The sequence below is a fragment of the Salvelinus sp. IW2-2015 genome, linkage group LG2, assembly GCF_002910315.2.
Source record: "Salvelinus sp. IW2-2015 linkage group LG2, ASM291031v2, whole genome shotgun sequence".
Lineage (NCBI taxonomy): Eukaryota > Metazoa > Chordata > Actinopteri > Salmoniformes > Salmonidae > Salvelinus > Salvelinus sp. IW2-2015.
Window position 1 is genome coordinate 19,101,832 of NC_036839.1, and position 20,979 is coordinate 19,122,810.

Consider the following 20,979-nt stretch of genomic DNA (forward strand, 5'->3'; position numbering starts at 1 on the left):
CAAAGGGCACCTAAAGGACTCTCAGAACATGAGTAACAAGATTCTCCGGTCTGATAAAACCAAGATTGAACTCTTTGGCCTGAATGCCAAGCGGCACCTATGGAGGAAACCTGGCACCATCCCTACGGTGAAGCATGGTGGTGGCAGCATCATGCTGTGGGAATGTTTTCAGCGGCAGGGACTGGGAGACTAGTCAGGATCGAGGGAAAAATGAACAGAGCAAAGTACAGAGAGATCCTTGATTAAAACCTGCTCCAGAGCACTCAGGACCTCACACAGCCAAGAAAACACAGGAGCGGCATCGGGACAAGTCTCTGAATGTCCTTGAGTGGCCCAGCCAGAGTCCGGACTTGATCCCGATCGAACATCTCTGGAGAGACCTGAAAATTGCTGTGCAGCAACGCTCCTCATCCAACCTGACAGAGCTTGAGGATCTGCAGAGAAGAATGGGAGAAACTCCCCAAAAACAGGTGTGTCAAGTTTATGGCGTCATACCCAAGAAAACTTGAGGCTGTAATTGCTGCTAAAGGTGCTTCAACAAAGTACTGAGTAAAGGGTCTGAATACTTATGTAAATGTGATTTCGTTTTTTTTTTTTATTCATTTGCAAAAATGTCTAAAAACTTGTTTTTGCTTTGTCATTTTGAGGTGTTGTGTGTAGATTGATGAGGGGGGGGAACTATTTAATCAATTTTAGAATAAGGCTGTAACGTAACAAAATGGGGAAAAAGTCAAGGGGTCTGAATACTTCAGAATGCACTGAACAATTATGTCTAACAAACGCTGGGCCTTACTTCCATATCTTCGTGCTTACTAATGTCTGACTAAAATGAAACCCTGGGAGGTGAGGGATAGCTCTCTTTTTAGCCGAGCCATATCAGACTTGAATGTCCCCACTGCTTCCAATGCCAACCACTAAAATGCCTTTCATCCATCAAAGGGATAAATCCTGCTAAATACGACCCATTTATCGTAACCAGCAGGTAAAATAGTAACATCACCCAAATCGAATAATTTCCCAAGCAGGATAATCCACCCAGCCCTGCCCAGCTCTGCTGCAGCCTCTCAGACGATGCAGCATTTCCATGTCTCTAAAAGCATATCTCTCCCTCAGTCTCCCTCTGCGGCATCTCTGTATCTGTTGCGTGCTCAGCGATGAGGCTTTGAAGCTCCATCATCTCCCTATGTGACCCCATCCTCCACTTCAAGCCTTGGCCCATCCCTTCATCAGTCAGTCAGTCCCCTTAACCCATGAGCGAGGAATCTTTGATGTGGTTGAGTCCACAAGCCATCGCTAAGATCACGTCCCCGTGTGCCTCTCAGACATGGGATTAGCCCAATTTCCTAGCCTGTTTGGGCCTTCGATCAAAACTAAAAGAGGCCTACAGGACTGCATGTTACAGAAATCACCCTCACCCCCTAAACTCTGTCGGTAATGCGGGGCTCTGACTCAAACCAGATGAGAGTTCTCTATTTTTACCTTTTTCATGCCAAGAATATTCCACAGGGACATCCTGTGTAGTTAAGAATTAGACGCACTGAAACTGCAGGACTAAAGTATTCCTTTAGTGGGAGATGGATTTAAAAAAAAATGATATTTACCTTTTTCATATAAATAAGTAGAACATTTTGATTTGTTATGTGCTGAATTACCACTTGTCATCCCATAGAGGGAACAGCAAATATCCCATTCTGCAAAATCCAAAACGGCAACAAACAGCAGAACTGAGAAAGGGGGTTATGCTTAGTTACTTACTGTATGAGCTATTACTTAGCCACATGACATTCCATAGTGTACCTAGCCACCTGAAGTGGGACCAAGACACGATTATTCAAGTCTCAAGTCACAAGATCCAAGTCAAGTCCCAAATAGAACTGTTAGGTCTTGAGTCAAGTCCAAGTCGTGCATTCAAAGAGCAAGTCAAGTCGCAGGTTTTTTCAAGTCAAGTAAAAAATAAAATTATAATAAAGGCAATGAGTTGTTCAAATACAAATCTTAGTTTATTTATTGAGATTACCAGAGAACAAGTTATTTTGTCTACAATGCATTTTGATTAGGCCTAAGTAATAATTGATTTGAACAACAAATTCCAAATGGGAGCTTCATAAGTAAATGATCCATTTCAGGCAATTTTGACTTACCAAAAGACCAGTAGGTCTATGCTAGTAATTGTTGCTTGATGCCCCATTGCTGGTGATCTTGCAAAGTTAACAGTTCATATTATTGACCAATGGTGTAAAGTACTTAAGTAAAAATACTTTAAAGTACTACTTCAGTAGTTTTTGGGGTATCTGTACTTTACTATCTATATTTTTGACAACTTTTACTGCACTACATTTCTAAAGAAAATCATGTACTTTTTACTTCATACATTTCCCCCGACACACAAAAGTACTCGTTACATTTTGAATGCTTAACAGGACAGTAAAATGGTCCAATTCACACACTTATCAAGAGAACATCCCTGGTTATCCACTGCCTCTGATCTGGTTATCCACTGCCTCTGATCTCACTATACACAAATGCTTTGTTCGTAAATTATGTGTTGGGAGTGTGCCCCTGGCTATCCATACATGTATTTAAAAAAATAAAATAARGTGCTGTCTGATTTTGTTAATATAAGATATTTAAAATAATGTATACTTTTAGTTTTGATACTTAAGTATATTTTAGCAATTACATTTCCTTTTGATACATAAGTATATTTAAAACCAAATACTTGTAGACTATTACTCAAGTAGTATTTTACTGAGAGTCATTTTCTATTAAGGTATCTTTCCTTTTACTCAAGTATGACAATTGGGTACTTTTTCGGTTATTCACCAAACTAATTTGGAGCTGCATATTCATTTATGGCAATCCTACAATCTCGCTACAATTTGAAGTTTGCGATGCACGGCAAATCAGCAATCTGTTCGCTAGTTCAGTGGTTTTCAAAGTTCTTGACCCGCGACCCCCAAAAATGAGTGGTTCAAACTTAAAGTTTGCAATCTCGCACACGCACATGCCCACACGGCGAACACGTGCGCAAATGTAGCCTGTCATTACTGCCATAAACGTTGATGCATTTTCAAAGTGCAAGATACAGAAATAAACTGTGTTTTACATCTGCATTTTGAGCTGAGTCATTCATGATAGCAATCAATATCAATTAGGTATAACGTTATCAAGTCATACTGTCACTTTTTGGAGTCAATAGCAAGCAGGACCATACGGCCTCCCAGCATGCAGCGGGGGTTGAATGATCGGAATAGAAAGCATGATCTGTCTGTAGCCTTTTTCCTTCCTAACAAATATCATAATTAATTCGCCAGAATATGTTACATTTTCATCGCATAAATATTGAAGGTAGTGCGATGTTACAGCTAGCTATCTTTAGTCATAGCCAGTACCAACACTGAGGTAAAGAATTAAAACCCACCCAAACTAGGACTATTTTAAATATGAACATGATCTATGACATCCCCAGGTAGCCCATTGTTGTGGCAAAGATGCGTCAGTAGAAGATTGCTAATTAGCACTTTACATGGATAATATGAATGTACAGTTGAAGTCGGAAGTTTACATACACCTTAGCCAAATACATTTAAACTCAGTTTTTCACAATTCCTGACATTTAATCCTAGTAAAAAATTCCCTGTCTTAGGTCAGTTAGGATCACCACTTTATTTTAAGAATGTGAAATGTCAGAATAATAGTAGAGTGATTTATTTCCACTTTTATTTATTTCATCACATTCCCAGTGGGTCAGAAGATTACATACACTCAATTAGTATTTGGTAGCATTGCCTTTAAATTGTTTAACTTGGGTCAAACGTTTCGGGTAGCCTTCCACAAGCTTCCCACAATAAGTTGGGTGAATTTTGGCCTATTCCTCCTGACAGAGCTGGTGTAACGGAGTCAGGTTTATAGGCCTCCTTGCTCGCACACACTTTTTCAGTTCTGCCCACACATTTTCTATGGGATTAAGGTCAGGGCTTTGTGATGGCCACGCCAATACCTTGATTTTGTTGTCATTAAGCCAGTTTGCCACAAATTTGGAAGTATGCTTAGGTTCATTGTCCATTTGGAAGACCCATTTGCAAACAAGCTTTAACTTCCTGACTGATGTCTTGAGATGTTGCTTCAATATATCCGCATAATTTTCCATCCTCATGCTACCATCTATTTTGTGAAGTGCACCGGTCCCTCCTGCAGCAAAACACCAACATGATGCAGCCACCCCTGTGCTTCACGGTTGGGATGGTGTTCTTCGGCTTGCAAGCATCCCCCCTCTTCCTCCAAACATAACGATGGTCATTATGGCCAAACAGTTCTACTTTTGTTTCATCAGACCAGAGGACATTTCTCCAAAAAGTACGATCTCTGTCCCCATGTGCAGATGCAAACCGTAGTCTGTCTTTTTTATGGTGGTTTTGGAGCAGTGGCTTCTTCCTTGCTGAGCGGCCTTTCAGGTTATGTCGATATTGGACTTGTTTGACTGTGGATATAGATACTTTTGTACCTGTTCCCTCCAGCATCTTCACAAGGTCATTTGCTGTTGTTCTGGGATTGATTTGCACTTTTCGCACCAAAGTACGTTCATCTCTAGGAGACAGAACACGTCTCCTTCCTGAGCGGTATGGCGGCTATGTGGTCCCATGGTGTTTATACTTGCGTATTATTGTTTGTACAGATGAACGTGGTACCTTCAGGCATTTGGAAATTGCTCCCAATGATGAACCAGACTTGTGGAGGTTTACAATTTTTTCTTAGGTCTTGGCTGATTTCTTTTGATTTTCCCATTATGTCAAGCACAGGCACTGAGTTGAAGGTAGGCCTTGAAATACATCCACAGGTACACCTCCAATTCACTCAAATGATGTCAATTAGCCTATCAGAAGCTTCTAAAGCCATGACATAATTTTCTGGAATTTTCRAAGCTGTTTAAAGGCACAGTCAACTTAGTGTATGTAAACTTCTGACCCACTGGAATTGTGATACAGTGAATTATAAGTGAAATTATCTGTCTGTAAACAATTGTTGGAAAAAGTACTTGTGTAATGCACAAAGTAGATGTCCTAACCAACCTAACAATACATTTGTGAAGTGGTTGAAAAACAAGTTTTAATGACTCCAACATAAGTGTATGTAAACTTACGACTTCAACTGTAGGTAGGCTACTCTGTTTTTGCCAGGCAAAACCGGAAAAAAATAAACAAGCGCTTTCTGGTCACTATCTGAATATGTGCAGCCGCCTTTGCACGCCGATGACTGATCATTGGTCAACATTCAAGAACCACAAACATTTCTTTCTGAAGCACAAATTTGATGTTTTTGAAACAATAATTTGATGCAATGCCGTAACCCAATGTTAGTGACCAGATCGAATAAGCAAAGGTATAAATATCAAATACAAATGGCAGGATATAATATTATGTACCCTATTAAAATGTATGAAAAAACTAATATTTTCACCATTAAAATTCCCACTTGCACCACCCAAAACCTTCCCATTGTGCTAGCTCACCCGATCTGTGTTGATTGACAGTTTGCTGGTCCAATCAGAGGACTGAGTGTGTTTCACCAGACAATCATTTTTTTTGCAACTGCAATACTGTCTCTGGCTACGTGGAGAACAATCCAAAGAGACTCTGTCCGCAAAATTTGTGACAAAACGTTACAAAACCTGGCCAGATGATTTCAAGTCATCAGTCTCAAATCAAAGTCGAGTTTTGAAGCTCCAAGTCAAATCTGAAGTTATTGTACTTTCTATCAAGTTGAGTCTCAAGTCATGACATTTGTAACAACAGTCAGACTCGAGTGCACACCTCTGCTAGCCACTATCGATTTGACTACCTGTCTTCATTTTGACTGATGACCTTTTTGAAGTTGGAATTCTACTCTATAGGTGACATGGCTCGCCCACTGTGTTCTCCAGTAACGACTGTTACTGCGGTGTTGCAGAGATGACAGAGAGGGATCAAAACCAGACAAGTACACATCAATCTGAGCGTTAGCCCTGTGTGTGGGTGAGCTGCAGCATCATGCATCGCTTCACCAAACGTATAGTAAATCGCCCTATATTTGCCAATCATCTGTGAAGTACTCACCAAGTCCTGAATCAAACCCGTTTCTGCAAAGCAGAATTTATAATCAAATAAAATGATGAATAATAATAATAATAATAATAGTGCACCCTCTGGTTTAATGACAGGATAGTATCTAATTGATCTGTGTTTCCCTAATAAAATGTACAAAGTAATTCCAAAGCAAAAAGAAAAGATAGCTAAGTACTTTTACACATTGGGTTATTCCCCTAAAAGTAATGTGCAAAATAAAACGGAAAACATATTGACACCGAAAAATAGAGAGTGAAAGGTTGGGGACATTTCAAGCAGCTGTGTCTCATTACATATGACCTAAATCCACTCTGTGGAAGTCAATGACCTAATGGAATCCCAATCTCTGAAGTCCACTAGTGAGTGATACAAGGGTACCTGAAAAATGGCTGACAACCACATGGCCCACTTTCCATCTCACTGTGCCAAAACAGAGGAATTGGATTTCCCCTTTACAGAGCTCACAAACAACATGTTGGAAAGACCAACAAAAAAAGCAGTGTACAGTACCAGTCAAAAGTTTGGAAACACCTACTCTTTCAAGTTTTTCTTTATTTTTACTATTTTCTACATTGTAGAATAATAGTGAAGACATCAAAACTATGAAATAACACATATGGAATCATGTAGTAACCCCAAAAAAGTGTTAAATCAAATATATTTTAGATTCTAAATTATCCACCCTTTGCACACTCTTGGCATTCTCTCAACCAGCTTCACCTGGAATGCTTTTCCAACAGTCTTGAAGGAGTTCTCACATATGCTGAGCACTTGTTGGCTGCTTTTCCTTCACTCTCCGGTCCAACTCAACTCAAACCATCTCAATGAGTAGGTGTGTCCAAACGTTTGACTGGTACTGTATATTTCACAATAACAATGATCTAGCAATCTTAATCAGCACTGTATCAATTCCAACAGTCATGTTTCTATGTATACCGGTATGAGGGGCTAGCCGGGATAGCCTGCATGAAGTACAGGGCTGCTGTCCTGGCCCTCCAGTGCCATTTCTTAGCCGGCAGTGTGTAGGACACGCAGTCGTCCACATTCTCTCTAAGCAGGTCTATCAGCTGTTTGTGGGAGCCACCGTAGAACGCCTCTACCAGTAGCACACTCATGGATGGGCTATTCTGAATCTGAGGAGAGAAAAATGGATGATAATAATCAAGGACAAGATAACTGCAGTAAGAATAGGGAAATGAGGGGGAAATCATTGCTTTCAGAGATTGACAATGAAGGCCTCCTTGGCAGGGAAAGAGGAAGAGACCAGTTGGATTTTGGGAAGTGTAGTCTATTAATTTCCTGTGGGACAAAAGAAATCTGACCAGTTGTATCAGTTATGGTAAACTGACCTGACCACATACAAATAGTTTTTTTGTAAAATAGTCATTACAAACTATCTGGTAGTGTAAATTAATGGCAAAAGCAAGGAAGAATATGAGTGATGATGATGGAAGGAAATTGCAGCCTAAAATGCTGAGGATACATTGATATAATATAACTGTGTTCCCATGCAATTTCTTTTCCAACAAATTTCCTCCCCATTATTTCCAGTTTATTACAGTAAATGTTGTGTCCTCCATCTCATTCTTCCATTAAGCTGCCCACAATGGGTAGTAAGTTATTTGCCACACTCATCATTCGCCCACAGACTTTCCAATCAGTCAATATCTTGGTCCCTCTCTCGTTCTTAAATGCAAGTCATATCTTAAGCAGAAAACTTGCTATGTAATTTTTTTGGACACCATAAAACCAAAAAAAATGTAAAAGACGGTACATTGAGTAGGAAGTAAATGCTTTAGAAATGCAAACAGAAGTTTAGACCAATGACAAAAATACATCTTCCTGAAAGCACAATTGTGACCCATTGTAACAAAACGCTTAATGGAAAACCAATATATACTGGCAGCATTACATTTGTAAACAAAATCTAAATGTTTAGATGACATATTGACATCTCTGACCTGGTGTGTGACTCTTGCCAAGCACAGAGCATTATTCAAGCTTTCACAGAATTTGAAACAATTATGTGGATAGACAATGGACCATTACTGTATGGCATAACAACAGCTAACAGAAGACAAACATCTCATCTGGAATAGAACACGAAACAACACGTTTTCAACCACATCTCCGGGGGGATTTCCAATCGTACCGCCATGCATTGCATAATGGACCCATTGACGATCAAATCTCTCCTCATCTATACCTTTCGCCCACCTTTTCAGAGTATTCAGGTTATTGACCCCATTCCACCTCAATGGCAGACATGAACTGTAGGGGTTAATGTCACCATTCTCTCCCCCACACACTGATGTGACAGGGAATCCCCAACGCACCAAACCACTCAGGAATTAATAACACGGTAATGACACTGTGAATGTTGACAAGTCATTTCACGACCTGACTTGTCTGACTGGAGACTCTCAGATAGGCTTTGTCATTAAACCGAAACACCATTTCAGCCTGGAAACAAAACAACATGACAAAAAGTGAATATTGGAACATAATAAGAAGGTACAAATTGGAAGGTCATTTTTTCCCCTGGCTCATTGTTGTTGTTGGCTTTTCTAATATTTAGCACTACGCCCTTACATTTAGAATTTAGCTTTACATCCTCAACGTCACTGACAACATTGCCAGAGTATAGGGCAACTATAGCACATATTCATTCTCTTCTAAATCTAAGTGGAAAATCACCACCACAGCTTTATAAATCCTGTGTGTATCCCGGAAAAACACACTGAAGTGCATAACACTCCCCTCACCACACACACATCACCCTGAGGTGCAAAGGGATTTCATGCAGAAATACAGGATTTACATAGGCCTAGATAGCAAGGGTGGGGTGAGGCAGCCAGCATTTCCATATAAAAATGCATAAAAACGTCACTGTGAGGACCAATCGTGACCATTAAAGTCATCACCAGAAGCCCTACCCCCATCGTGCCCTTGGGGGTAGCAGGCACAGGGTTGGATGGGATTGCAGGGACCGGCGGCAAACACAGATCGCTGGAGCGTGCGTGCCAGATTCCGACACCTCCCTTTTGGTCCCTTCGGCCATGCAGGGTTTAAGCATGCATTCTGTCTGTGTGTGTGTGTGGGAATCATCTTAGATGGTGGCTGACAGGGAGGAGGATAGCTCTGATTCCTTTTCTTGGAGGATTTATTTATCCTAAACATGGGATCAGATGAGAGATCCCCCTCAGATACTGTAGCAGCTGAGAAAATGGCAGATTGAAGCTAAGGCTAACCAAAGTTATTGAGCACTGTCCGGAAGGTAGTTAGGGTTGAGGGCCCACTTGACCAACCAGCTAGGTGGCAAATGTAGTAAATACTAACACATATAAGATAAAGGCAACATAACACATTTATTATACATCAAAATAAACTAGACATAAAAATTAACTGTAGTCTGACATCTGGGAAAATAGTTTAGCCTCTGTGATTTTATGTTCCTTTAATCTGAATAAAATTCCTGGCACCAAATGTACTCGAGAGCAAATGTTTTATGATTGAAATGTTTTGAAAGATGACATACTTGAAAGACTACATTCCTAGTGTATTGAATTGTTTATCTGTGGGCTATAACATAGGTCATAGAAGCATTTCCTATTTTCCACCATTGGTGTAAATGGCAATAATATTCACAGATATTTCTAAAAACTATGATTACATTAGGATCAGTGCTCAACCAGCAAAACAGAGGGTAATATTGTGTCCTAAAAACCTTTTCATTCAGTGTTCTCATGACAGGCCTTTCAGTTTGACAATGCAAATTTAAGCAGCTTCGCACATCGAGCAAGGAACGTGTAATGCTATTCATAACTCCTTTGATCTCATATTAGAAAAGGGGAGGAAGCTCCCATTTTCCACGGATTAAGGTTTCAAAGCGGTGAAATGAGTGAGAAGTGACTTTCCTTCTTTTAATTGAGGAAGTAGTGCCCTTGTACTTCACAAGCGCAGGCTTTACGTAAAAGCTAATCATTTAAGGATCCACTGAAAGGGACTACAGCTATAATTATAGGCACATGGACATGTGCTAATCTCTCTGTGCTGCCTTGGATGGGGAGAAGGAGAAGGCACAGTGATACGCACAATAGCCAGGAAAATGAAAAGACAGGCAGGCAGCACAGCAGTGTAGAACTTTAGACTTCATATGACAAACTAAAATGAAATGTTCTATCTACCACACTCAATAACATCAGATCTCCTTTGGTAAATTAAACTACATGTGAGCCATGAATGTGCTACTATGTACTTTTGTCGGTTATTAAAACTATACTGTATTTGTCAAAATATGACTTCTCATGCAGATGACGGATCACACTTTCAGGCATTCTAGGCCACTGAATGAAATAATGCTTTTTTCTTTACATGGTGTAGGCAATTTTCACGACTTTGGGTGGCCTTGTAAATTTAGAGCATCCCTTTGAAGTAGGCCTCAAGAAGCTTACTCATTTAAAACCACATCACTGGTGAGTGTTTCACTGTTGAGCTACTGTAGTGAGAAAAAACATATTTTCTTAAGTAACACAGTAAGCAAACTGTCATAAACGACAATACTATTCTCTGTATTTTAGTATGAACTGACTGATCAGATGTAGGCAGACAAATAGTGTCATCAGTTGTGACTCGAGGGCTTGAAACACATGGGTAGAGGTCTATTTAGATTTCTTATGAAATGTAAGGCAGAAGAGTAGGGGAAACTATCTAACCTACTAAATGGAGAATCAGCCTTTCCCTTCAGTCTTTAAAATGTGCAACATTATTGCAACAATTAACACTGGCTGGCTATGCATGTAATACTAAACAAAATACTAGCTGTGTGTGCGCATGACAACTCGTAGTAACCTAGCCATACAACAAAAAAAGGCGGTAAACAAAATGTTCTCAAAATATCTACTTTATTTCGTATTTTGGAGAAATAGCATCTGCCACATAAGAGAGAACAGTTCTTCAGCACTCTAACATCATCTTTACTTTGGTGAGTTGAGTAACGTAAGTACTGTACATTAAATCCAGTCACTAAACAAACTGTTCAACGATTTCGTCTATGGCCTTTACCGCTCAAAGATCCAGCAAACTCATCTTTAGCAAGCCGCACTAACGCCGTGCTGGACCAGAGCTAGATTGTACAGTATCCAACATCTCGTTTGACACACTAATTTAATCCGTAACCATATCCGTCATCGAATACATATAGCCTAGTCTCGATATGCAAATGCCCCCCCKAAAAAAACAATCCTCTTCACTAAATACAAATGAATGTAGATATAAAGGTAAAGTGTTTGAAACAACGTGCTATGCGTTGCAGTGTTCTTTTGTGTCTGCATGTGGAATGAAAACTCACCTCTTCCTGAATATGCTTGCTAGAAAAAAGGACGCACATATTTCGTCCATGCGTGATACCGTCATTTTAGGAACGCCTCTCACCCGATGTACACTATTTACCACAGCCACAAAGTCATAAACCCCGCCCATTTCTTAAAATGTTTTTAACCTAACCTTAAAAACGCTGCTAACCTTATGCCTAACCCTAACCTTTAAATAAATAAATAAATAGTTTTTGTTTTCATGAATTTTTACGATATAGCCCATTTTGACTATGTGGCTGTGGTCACTAGTGGAAACCCTCTCACCTTGCTGGTTGCATGATCAGAGCATTCCGGGATCCTTGGGACTTCCKTACTCCAAACTCTAAACTTAACTCCTACCCTAAGCTTAACCATAATCCTTACCTAACCTTTACCTTTACCTTAACAATTTTAAATGTCAACTTCAATGGGATAGGGATGTCCCATGGATCCCAGATAGCAAAGACCCTGGTTGCATAGATCTTCAGTGGCTTGAGCGATAGAGCTATCTCACACAATATTTTGACAATTCTGTCAAGTGGGAATTTTGCTAGGCTACTTGTGAGCATATTCTCTGCCAATAACTGATCTTCCATGTATTAGTTGACTCAGTGATGAAATGTGCATTTCTCTAACCCAACATCTGATCGATCATACAATAGACTATCTTCTTTATATGTATGTGTGTGTGTGTGTGTGTGTGTGTGTGTGTGTGTGTGTGTGTGTGTGTGTGTGTGTGTGTGTGTGTGTGCGTGTGCGTGTGCGTGTGTGTCTAACACGATGAACTCTTCACCTGCTTCTATTTGCATTTCATTACGTGAGTTCAATTAGTAAGGTCATGGATAATGTCATTCTTCTGAGTTCCTGTGCAAACAGTTCATGGCAAGTTTGACTGTCCGCTGCTGGTGACAATTTTAGCTCAAGCCTAGTTTTTCTTTTCAAACTTTAAAATGGCAAAAGTAATTTTAAAGTCTATCACACACAGCCTCTAAGAAATCTGGTACATAAAGTAAAATCCACATCAGAAGGTAAAGATAGCAATAAATTATATTTGAGAGGGAGACTTGAGATAATTTTTCCTAATTTTATAGTAAAGTAAAAGACTGTACTAATGAGTTTATGTTAATTAGGAACTTTCCCTGAGTAGAACATGAAACTAAAGCTTGGAAAATGTCTACAGTACTTTTGAAAATGTTTCCCTTTAAAAGTGTTAGTACATGTTTATTGAATGTTCTATTATATTGGCATGTTCAAATTCAATTATTATTAAATTGTAAAGTTAAACAAAAACACAACACAGTAACGCTTCCTACTTTCACATGCTAAGATAGAAAGTTTCCATACGCTGAACTGTGACATTTCACAATTTCATGTGCTGTCTAGTTAGGACATTGGAAAACAACCAATAATCTAGACAATAATTTTAATAAACATGAGACTTCTATACTCCACATACACATGATCACTGTGAGATTGTTAATAAATAGAAGTAGTTCAAGTACAAGAAGAATAACACAGCTTTATTAAAATTTTATTTGGCTACATTTATTCGAGCATGGTCATTTCCAAGAGAAATTAAAAATTCAATAATACTTCAGACATTTCAGGAATTTTTCATTATCAACAGTCCCTCTATCTTCATCTCTTTACCTGGATGAATAAAGTGGATTTTTATTGTCAAAAAATACAGTGTTTTCACAATATTGTATCAAAAGTTCCCCAAATTTAGAATTTCCAGTAGTTGAAAGGAAATAAACAATGAGAACAAAATTTCWAATTTTAACAATTCATGTTTTTCCAAATACCATAGAATGCTCTCTATTTATAATTTGCTCCAATAGTCAATGACAGAATCCTTTACTAAAATATATCTATTTTTTGAGGAACTATAATACTGTACACTACAGTATGAAATAAATAAAATTAGGAAATATAAAATGAGTCACATAAATAAAATGGTAATTTTAAAATAAAAACGAAATGTAATTTATGCTTGGAAAAAAATCAACAAAAAGTAATACTGACAAAAGGTCATGAAAAAAATACAGAAAATTGCACAAACATAAGTAAACTAACAAACTGCTGTCTCAATCTATGCTAATACTGACATAGGTACTTGGAAAACAAGGTGAAATATTTATTTAATACTGAAGCCAGAGCAAAGATAACACAAATCAACTCTGATTTACACTGTACAAGGATGGCACTTGCAGAAACGCACAGGTGAAAAGGTTTGCATATAAGGCTTTCTGTTGAGAAAATAAAACATACAAGGCTCTGTCTTACGTACGGAGCCCTCCATATTTCATTGTTCTCTCCTTCATTCTGTCACTCCATTCCGGTCCAATTTAAGACTCACAACATATCAAATTCACACAGGTTTAAAGTTTCCTTCACATAAAGAAATTTGTGAGGCCCAAAATTGTGTGGTTAGTTTGCCTGGCAAAAAGGATGGTAGAACCAAGGACATCACAGTAAGTGGTAGACAAAGTACAACACTGACGGACTGCTACCGAGTCTTCAAGCACGGTATAAATATACATAGGCTTTTTTTTTTCAAAAAATGTTTTTGTAGTGATTAAAGGGGCAGAGTGCAATTTCCTAGTTTGGGGTTTTAACACAATGAAACACAAGGGTTAAGAACATTATAGCACCACACAGCTTTTAGGCCTTATTTAATACTGTACATTAAAAACAGCTTCATTTCATTTTTAATTATAATGATAATCATTATTACTTCATTTTTTTTGCATAATGTGGATTCTTAAACAATCCCACCCAGCTTGTCGTCACAACTCTGATGTTGGCAGTCACCACATTGCATGAGTCCATCATTATGAGCTTCTGAGAAGCTAGAGGCAAGCGCTCGCGCTTGCTTGACTGAGCCACCGCAGTGCCTATCTGAAAACAAAGCAAGTTTCATGTTTGTTGGAAGAATGGAAAAAGGAAATGAAACAACCCAACATAACAAATATTTGCTGAAAGCTTTTTTTCAAATGACTGCAGTATTGACTTAATCTGCTTCCTCCTGGTCCGACTTGGTGTCTGTTTTCCCTTCTCTTGAACTCTCATCCATTGAATGCTCCGCATCTTTTCCCTCATCATTCCTCGCCGTGTCCATCCTGCTGTCATCCTCTTCCTCGTCCTCTCCTTCCCTGAAAGTTCCCGTCTCTCGCCTGTCTGTCACCTTCTCATACGTCTCGTCCACTTCCCTCTCTCCTCGTCCTCCTCTCATCCCTCCTTCAGTGCCGTCCCTCAGAATGGTGCCGCCCCCATCCTCCGGCTGGTCCTCTGGGTCAGAGTAGCCCAGCGGCCCCAGACCCTGCAGGTAGGCCCTCCTCATCAGCAACTCTGTGGGCTCCAGGGGGCCCTTATCCCGGGCCTCCCTTTCAGCCGCCTCCCTTTCCTCTGCCTCCCTCTTGCAGTAGGAGTACCGGTGGTTCATGTGCTGAGAGTAGGAGCCTGAGTGAGAGAAGCGCTTGCCACACTTGTCGCATTGGTATGGCTTTTCACCCGAGTGCAGACGCGAGTGCTCGATGAGGTGGTGCTTATGTTTGAAGGCCTTCTTACAGATCGTGCACTGGTGTGGTCGCTTTCCTGCGGAGACACAGGGGACAGGGGAGAGAAAGTGTTACTACGGTGTTACTGCGCTCCCCTTCTCTAGAAACACAGAACAGTACAAAAGGAAGATAAACGGTTATTCAGGAGAACATACATACAGTAGACATGCAATATTAGAGTGACTTTGATCTGACTTTGGCACAGAATGTATTGATCATGTTAAGTGCATCTTGAGTGTAAAAGCATTTATATCATATATCAGGATTTTTTCATTCCCTCCCATCATGGTGAAAATAATTAACACAAGAAAATAATGATAGGAATGAGTAATGTTGTGATTGTACAAATAAACTCAAGTACATTTCTCAAATACATTTCTGAAAACAAAATAAAAGAAAGTGTTGAAAGTAACCTTACATTTATGGTTGACCACCTAACCTTAGAGATATTTTCAGTTGCTGCTAGATAACACTGGGGGGAGGCAGGTGGAAATAAGAACCCAAACACTCTATGATGGGGTCGTCTGTGACTGCGGCGGGGCCAGTGAGCAGCGAGCTAAGCCAGTGAGCTCAGATGTTTAGAACACCAAGCAAGGTGAAACTGAAGCAGCCTGGCACCAGTGACAGAGTGTGTTGTCATGACATCATTGGTCCAGATTAAAATGACTAGGATTAGGCATCCTTCGCGTGATAGTGTGATGGTTATATTTGTAGGAGGAGTAACTTCACACCCCTTCGCTCCCCTTCCCTGCCCCGCCCCCACACCATGCAGCTCGTCCCATTAAAGGTTCACTACTACTCAGTGGCGCTACCGGAAATATATTCCCTTCCATCTGACTTCTATTAGACAAGATGGGCCTCTCTAATGCCAGTTCAATCGGCCCATATAATAGCACCCTTCTAAAGCTCACATCCCACGCACACATGCACAAACACCTCCCATCCTACGAATGCCAATACACATACAGTACACACATGCGAGCAGCCACGCAACGGAATGCGCGCACACACACAGGCAATTCCTAGCCACAAATAGCCTTGGAATGTCTGCAACATCTTCCATAGTTGGCATTCTTGAAGTGCCCCCCCTCCTCGCCCTCCCCACCACCCTCACAGTGTGGCAAAAATAGACGAGACAGCGAATTCCTCATGGAGCATTCCTGCACAGAGTGACAGGAGGTGATGCAACCTGATGAAAGAGAGGAGTCCCCAGGAGGAGAGGTCACATCTTTGAAGATCCTTTCAAAAAGAACCAGAAATGCCATACAGGCAAGCCTTCTATACGACCTGGCATTCTGTTAAATACCACCAGGGTCAACGCAGTCATTCTTTTCCCTGTCACTGAAGGCACTGTGTATGTACTGTATGAACTTTAAAAAGACAGTCCCTCTTGAAGCGGCAAGTTTGTTTCCAAAATGGCCACTGGTCCTGTTAACTTCTGGAGAATGTCTGGAGCAATAAATGCAATAAAGCTTATGTCTACTTTACTGAACGTTTATGTAACCTCTGTCATATCAAAACATGTCACTATTACCCACCCCTGTCAAAAAGAAAGGAACATGTTAGGTCATGGATCTGAACACATTCAACATAAAAAATATGTGAAAGACAAGAGAGAAAATAAGAACTGAGATGGGAGAAAAAGCTATGTGATCAAGAACGAGAAAAGATAATCAAAAAAGATAATCAAAAAGATAGCTTTCAAAAGACACAAAACATGGAGGGGGTGGGCACAAAGGCGAAGAGGGGGGGTGGGGTAAAAAAGAAGTGTCCAAATGTTATATACCTGTGTGCTCATATTTGTGTCTTAGGAGGGAACTGGTCTTCTGGAATGTTTTGTCGCACAAGTCACACGCGTACATACCACTTTCTGTCTTTTTAATCTTCTTCCGGGAGAGGAGCGATTCGTCTGTCAGGTCCTCCAAGCCTGACAGATAGTCCACAGTGCCGTCCAGTAGCTCCCCCTATGAGATGAGAGAGGCAGATTTTTCAATTATTTGTAAGTAATCCACACCTGTCACCTAAACATAGACACCTTCTGCTCTGAGTTTGATCCCAAGTCTGGACAGGGCTTAGCCGTCGATCCGTGCAACCTGTGTAAGACCCTTCTTACTGCCCAGGAGAGGAGACATAAAAAGGGGAACATATGGGCTTTTTAATTCTGTGTTGTGGATTTTACGTGTGTAGTGTAAGTATTAACAAAACAGACAAAACACTATTTTACAGGAAAAAATGACATTACAAAAATGTAAAATATTTTATTTGTTTTGTGTTGAGTGTAACTATATCCATTATACACTCATTTAAAAGGGCAAAATGTTTATTGCAAACCTCTTACTAAAAATGTACTTTAGTGAATGGATCTAAAACCACAAAAGGGTTTGCTTACCTGGAAACCTGGTTTCCGTTGGTACTTCCTCGACCTGTGTTGCATTTCAGCAAATGTGGCTGCCCCAGCATAAGTGTAGGCCATGTGGGGCAGGAAGCTCATTGGATCCAGCCCTGGGTACGGCCTCAGGCCTGGGATGCTGGCCTGGGCCTGCATGAAGCTGTGCGGGGGGAACGCTCCATGTGGGGGCAGAGGTGTGTACATGTGACCACCACCGAAGGGGTTGATGCCAAAGATGGGGCTGGCACTCTTTTCCATCTGGTGGCCGCTGTTCCCTCCGTTGTCTCTCCCTGAGCCCAGGAACTCTTTTTTGATGTGGGCCAAGTCCATGGGCTCAGTCCCCTGCTCCCGATTGGATTGGTGGTGGTCACCATTGCGGTCTGAGACATAGCCGTTTGGTTTGGACCTCTTTTCTCCCAGTGAGATGCTGTTGCTCATCATGTGTTTTGGTAGAGAAAGGTCCAATGGTGCGTCCCCCCCATGGCCATCCCCTTCAGAGGCCAGGCTGTTTGGAGTGTACGAGCTGCTCTGGGAGTTTTTAGAAGAAGTGGAGGAGAGATTMAGAGGYGATGYKGTMCTGCTRCTAAGSTGGTRCAAGGMSTCTAGTGGTTTGTCACCCYTCTGCCTGTTMGCTGTAAACTGGTTGGCCTRTYAYTGTCTGTGGYGAGRGTCACGGTCACCGTTGGTGTTGCCYCCGTGTAAWTCKGCYAGTGCCATYATYCGYTCCACGTGTTGCGCCYTGGACATRGGTGACCTGGRRAGSCRGTGGTGSRTGCGCTCCTCTGCACTGCTCCGSTCTGGCGGRGGRGACRGCTTCCTGGYGTTYGCATTYCCSTTGTTGTGTTGTTGTTGTTGCTGCTGATTCTTCCACTGGGAGAACCACTCCTTGACAAACTCCTGTGGGAGGCCGACTGCGATGGAGATCTTCAGCAYCTCCTCTGAGTTGGGRTCRYTGTTCATGGCGAAGTAGGCCTTGAGCACTGACARGTGGTCCTTGAAYGGGTTGACGGGGCTGGTGGCGCCCCTCTCTGAKAGAGAGGARWYCAGYGCGGCCTGCTGSTCTGAGGGGAASACRCCCCTGRGGCTGYGAGYCACGRCCTCYCTGGGCTGYAGGTGGTTGATCTCCTCGTTCTTCTTACACAGGTAGCGCTCATGCTGGTGCAGAGGGATGGGCCCTGGGAAGGTCTCCTTGCAGAACTGGCAGGAGAACGGTAGGAATGGAACCAGGTGGCTCTCGTGGTGCGACTTGTCCTCATGATCCGTCGAGTGGTTGAGCCTCTCCTTCTTTATGTCTATGTTGATCTGCCTCTTGGAGTCATCGATCAGGCTCTTGGCCTCGTTCACCTTCTCCAGGGTGTAGTCGATGATGGTCTTGGTGGGGCTGCCGTGGCCCACCGCCTGGAAGCTGGCACGCGGAGAGGACAAGGCCATCTTCTGCTCCTCCATCTGAGCCCCCAGCTCCTTCATATAGGCCCTGAGCTTGGAGATCTCCTCCGGGTTCCCATCCATCTTCTGCCGACACACCGTGTTGTCCACAATCTGGAGGACCTTCTGCACCTCGCTCAGGTTGTTCCCCAGGGACCCGTATCCCAGCAGGGGCAGGTCCAACCCCATTCCACCCAGGTGCTGCAGGGGGCTCTGGGATGAGCTGTGGACCCCCAAGGGGCTGCCTCCTCGGCAGGCTCCATTCATGTAGCCCCCTGGTCCTCCGACGCCATATTGGGAGGCCATCAGTAGCCGGTAGTCGTTTAAGTCCATTGGCTCTGCCTTGATGTCCAGTTGGCCCTGCTGATCTTGGAGCCCCATGGGGCGGCCGTTCTCCAGCTTGTGGCGGAGCAGAGCCAGGGCGGGGCTTCCCGGGGAGGAGGCGGTGGAGTTAGGGGAGGAGCCAGCCTTGGCGTTGCCTCCTCCATTACTTACTCGTCCATTGACGGAGAACAGACCGACACACTTCTTGCTGCTGATGTGGGAACTGTAGGAGCCGGAGTGGGAGAAGCGCTTCTTGCAGTTGGAGCACTCGTATGGTTTCTCACCTGTAAAGATAAACAGGTACATACATTTCAAGTTACTCCATTTTGAATGCTTGCAATTGGCTGGTAGTGAAATAGCTGAAGATTTCTTTCAGTGTGAAAATTTGAATTTCTATTTCTATTACACGTCTATTCAACTCTCGTCTTCTTGAGCTATGGCCTCATCCATATGGCGGAATTAGTCAGTTATGAAACAGGTCTGAAACAGTGAGCTATTATAAAACAGAATGACTAATTTACTGACAGAGGCCAAAAAGGAACATTATCAATTTTACTCTTATGGCATGAGCCCTCTCTGTCATCTAGCCACAGTCACATGAATACATTTTAAAATGGTGGGCTGCCGCCGGCTTGACTCATCTTAGTACCTACCGCTGTGAATGCGAAGATGCTCCTTCAAGTGATGCTTGTATTTGAAGGCTTTTCCACACTCYGTGCATTTGAACTTGCGGTTGCCGGCCCCTTCACTCAGCAGCTGGGACTGTGGAGGAGATAGAACAGTTTTCACATCAGTGCCACCTAAACGTGTTGTGTGTGGGAGTCACAAGTGTGGGAGTCACAAATGAACCAGGCACTGGGCGAGATTTCAAGGTAGCTGGCCTTGAGAAGGAATGTAATGAATTTGTCTTAGCTTCAACGGTAGGCTACTTTGCAACACAATAACCCTCCGTCATAAACGTTAACTACATCTAACTACATAAGTATTTTTTAGGGTTTTATATCTGAAATGGTTTAATAAAAATGATGAAGCGTGCAAGGAACTCATTAATCGATTTTGAGAATAGTTTGTGGGTTGAGTTTTTGTGTTCTGTTCAAAGGTAACTGTTTAGTGTAGGTGCATTTCCTGAAATTCAAATGAGTGCAGATAACAAATAAAAACAGCATGTAGAGAGATAAAGCCCCCACAAAGATCTTTATGAGAAAGATGTGGGAGGTTTTCATGGTACAATTTCAATTTCAAAAAATCCCTTTTCACTAATGCTTGCTGAAGAATCTATATATCGGTGTGTGTTATTGTGTTTGTGTGATTGTGTATGTGTGTATGTATGGCAGCAGGTGACGTTTCAGGTTAGAGCATGTGATTAGGGTTAGACTACTGAATGTGGCTTGAAGGGGACTACATTGTGAAAATGCTAGCGATCTGAAAAATGGGGCCAATGACTGATGTGGTAGAACCTGCCTTCATAACCAAATGTGTGAACAATTACCCCATGCTAAAAATAAATTCCATTGCTCTAGGCACACAGAGGATAAGCAGAGTAGCACAATTCACATGTTTGCACCAATAGCACTCAGTAGCACTCAAATGGAAATCCCTCCACAGTCCGGTGCACTAAGGTAGCCTAGTCATAATGACCTTCCATAGGATCCTTTCTTTAACTCTTTTAACTGTAGAGGAAGTACAGAACTAAACAAACACTTAAAGTCATTTGAGGATTATGATACTCCAGATCACTGGGGAAAATACCATCTGCTCTTATTTAAGCCAGTCTGAAGGGGGATCAGGTGAGGGGGTGGAGGGGGACTCCGGGAGGAAGGAGGGTG

General features: G+C 41.8%; 2 protein-coding genes across 4 annotated transcripts in view; both read right to left on the minus strand.

Annotated features, from left to right (window-relative positions):
* The window catches only part of gtdc1 (glycosyltransferase-like domain containing 1), a 45,964-nt gene extending 34,437 nt beyond the window's left edge, over positions 1-11,527 (minus strand). For 2 of the 3 annotated variants that reach the window (XM_024005108.1, XM_024005102.1), the window contains exons 1-2: positions 11,452-11,527; positions 7,038-7,234 (exon numbers count right to left, since the gene is read on the minus strand). In XM_024005108.1, coding sequence (XP_023860876.1) covers positions 7,038-7,234; positions 11,452-11,490 — 236 coding nt within the window. In that variant the 5' untranslated portion in view covers positions 11,491-11,527. The remainder of the gene's footprint in view (positions 1-7,037; positions 7,235-11,451) is intronic. The other variant, XM_070447719.1, reaches the window with a different exon arrangement.
* A 1,427-nt stretch (positions 11,528-12,954) lies between these two features.
* The window catches only part of zeb2a (zinc finger E-box binding homeobox 2a), a 52,436-nt gene continuing 44,411 nt past the window's right edge, over positions 12,955-20,979 (minus strand). Inside the window, 4 exon segments of the mRNA XM_070447721.1 lie at positions 12,955-15,052; positions 16,802-16,979; positions 17,405-19,437; positions 19,807-19,915. Coding sequence (XP_070303822.1) covers positions 14,469-15,052; positions 16,802-16,979; positions 17,405-19,437; positions 19,807-19,915 — 2,904 coding nt within the window. The 3' untranslated portion in view covers positions 12,955-14,468.